The 2,798-nt window shown below is 39.8% G+C and overlaps 1 protein-coding gene across 1 annotated transcript in view; it reads left to right on the forward strand.

Moving 5' to 3' along the window:
* Positions 1-7: 7 nt before the first annotated feature.
* Positions 8-2,798, forward strand: part of LOC106873598 (uncharacterized) — a 5,759-nt gene continuing 2,968 nt past the window's right edge. Inside the window, exon 1 of the mRNA XM_014921031.1 lies at positions 8-687. Coding sequence (XP_014776517.1) covers positions 8-687 — 680 coding nt within the window. The remainder of the gene's footprint in view (positions 688-2,798) is intronic.

Raw genomic sequence — 2,798 nt, forward strand, 5'->3', positions numbered from 1 at the left:
GGCAACAATGTCCCATAAGGCAGCCTTTGAAGCGCTTGATAGAACACTACTAGACTTGAGAAACAATAAGAAGAGTATGGGTGGTGTCACCCTCCTCATGGCTGGTGACTTCAGGCAAACGCTGCCTGTCATTCCCAGAGGAACCAGGGCAGATGAGCTGAGAGCTTGCATCAAGTCCTCATATATCTGGCAACATGTTAAGCAGCTTACTCTGACAACCAACATGAGGGTTCACATTCATGGTGATCCGTTAGCCGCACAGTTCTCCAACAAGTTACTTGACATTGGAAATGAAAAACTTCCACAAGATCCAGAAGATAGTCTTCACCATCTCCCATGTGGCAATATGACTGCCTCCCTTGAAGAACTAAAGAGCAAAGTGTTTCCAAACATTGCCACAAACTATAAAAGTCACAAGTGGCTATGTGAAAGAACAATTCTGGCACCAAGGAATGATGCTGTAGACAAGTTGAATCTAAATTTGTTAACTCAGCTTCCAGGACCTGAATTTTCATACAGATCAATTAATTCTGTCCCTGATCAAGAACAGGAAACGCATTACCCTGTGGAGTTCCTCAATTCACTTCAGCCACCAGGATTCCCACCACACGTTCTGATCGTGAAAATAGGTGCTCCCATAACGCTATTAAGAAACCTTGATGCACCCAGACTCTGCAATGGAACAAGGTTGGTTGTTAAAACAGCCATGCCCCATGTGTTGGAAGCAACAATAATTACAGGCAACATGATGGGCGAGAATGTCTTCATTCCAAGAATACCTCTCATTTCAAATTATCTCCCCTTTCAGCTCAAAAGACTGCAGTTTCCGGTCAAACTTAGCTTTGCAATGTCTATCAACAAAGCACAAGGTCAATCTCTAAAGGTAGTGGGACTTAACCTCCTTCAACCTTGCTTCCTACATGGTCAGCTGTATGTTGGATGTTCTAGAGTTGGAGATGAAAAGAACCTCTACATTCTCGGTGATAAACATGGCAAGACAGAAAACATAGTATATAAAGAAGCACTTACATGACTAGTATGTACATGTCATATACAGAAGTGTAAAACCATTGAGTGTTAAAGTATTACTATTACACTTTCACTTTACGACTGATATGCGTGAATGTATATCTCTGTATATAAAAGTGAAACAATAACGTGGTATATTCGCTGTCTGTGTGTGTGTGTGTGTGTGTGTGTGTGTGTGTGTGTGTGTGTGTGTGTGTGTGTGTGTGTGTGTGTGTGTGTGTGTGTGTGTGTGTGTGCTCTACGCACAGCATTTCATTGTTTTATAATCTGTACCTGTTTTTTGGTTACGAAATAAGTTAGACAAAAGGTGTTTTTGAATTACGTGTATTTACTTTATATATATATGAGTTGACAACATTCTTTTCCCATTTCACTTAACGTCTATGTTCCATGCTGGCATGGATTGGAGAGCTATTAATGTAGAAAGTTGGTATCTCAGCTACTAGCAGTTGAGACCTGCGTAATCTAGGCGGCGTTTTTAAATTACATTATTTTCTTTAACCCAGGCAACGCCGAGCATTTTTGCTAATATATCTATCTATTTATCTTTCTATGTGTGTGTGGGGGGTGTATATACGACGGGCTTCTTTCAGTTTCCGTCTACCAAATCTACTCACAACGATTTGGTCGGCCCGAGACTATAGTAGAAGACACTTGCCCAAGGTACCACGCAGTGAGACTGAACCCGGAACCATGTGGTTGGTAAGCAAGCTACTTACCACACAGTCACTCCTTTTGGACTAATGGGTATATGTCAATTAGTGTATTGAGAAAAGCACATTCACAGTTTGGGCTACCTGGTGTCATCCACGGGTTGGGATATATTTCCTCTGGATCTACCTCAGGAATTCCACAGTCTTAGTTGAGATAATAATTCATGAAGGAAATAGAAGATAGATTTAGCATTAGTCTTTATACATGGGTCGAAACGATCGTCGTGCTGAATAAAAACCAGTGCTAAACCTATCTACTGTTTCCCTCGTCAATTATTATATATACACACGCGCGAGCGTACACATACATATATGTATATAGATGAGGGTTCCAGCATGCTGTGCAGATGATTTAATTACTGTGATCAAATGTTTGTACTGTATATTAGTTCATTCTCTCCATTAAAATTGACATTGCCTGTACAGGTGCATGGTGTGCCACACGTCAGGTGTAGAAGTGATCGCAGAGCAAGAGTTTTAGTGCAAGAACACAACACAATGCTCAATCCGGGAATCGAAACCCAGATTTGCGATATGTGCAACACCCTATATATATTTACTGTGTGAGACAGAAGCAGTGGTTGCTTTATTAAAATTCACTGTCACCGTCATAGTAAAACACTAATTGAAAACTCACTGATATTGCCATTCACTTGACGGTTAAATAAAAATTCATACAAAATGTTCCTTTGTATATACAATGTATGGAAGACCGATAGTAGATAAAATTAGCTTGGTATGATCATACATACTTACATACATACATACATAGAGCAGTATTAGTAGCGCTTTAATACATGTATCGTGACCGACCGCCAACACCTTATATCCATCTCCTATGTTCCTGCCTTTAGGTTTTCACTTCATACACACGAGCTCAATTTCTTTCGTTCTCAGTCAAAAGACACCTGTTGTTATTTCTTGTTTGTATTCGTAATTGTGTACCATGTTCTCCGTTTTTTGTTTGTTTGTTTTGGGTTTTTTTTTGTTTTTGTTGCCGTACACATTTGCTAGCTTTCTTACAAAAGGATCTAATGCTCTTAGCTTAGACTTTTT

Source organism: Octopus bimaculoides, chromosome 4 (assembly GCF_001194135.2).
Source record: "Octopus bimaculoides isolate UCB-OBI-ISO-001 chromosome 4, ASM119413v2, whole genome shotgun sequence".
In the NCBI taxonomy this organism is placed as follows: Eukaryota; Metazoa; Mollusca; class Cephalopoda; order Octopoda; family Octopodidae; genus Octopus; species Octopus bimaculoides.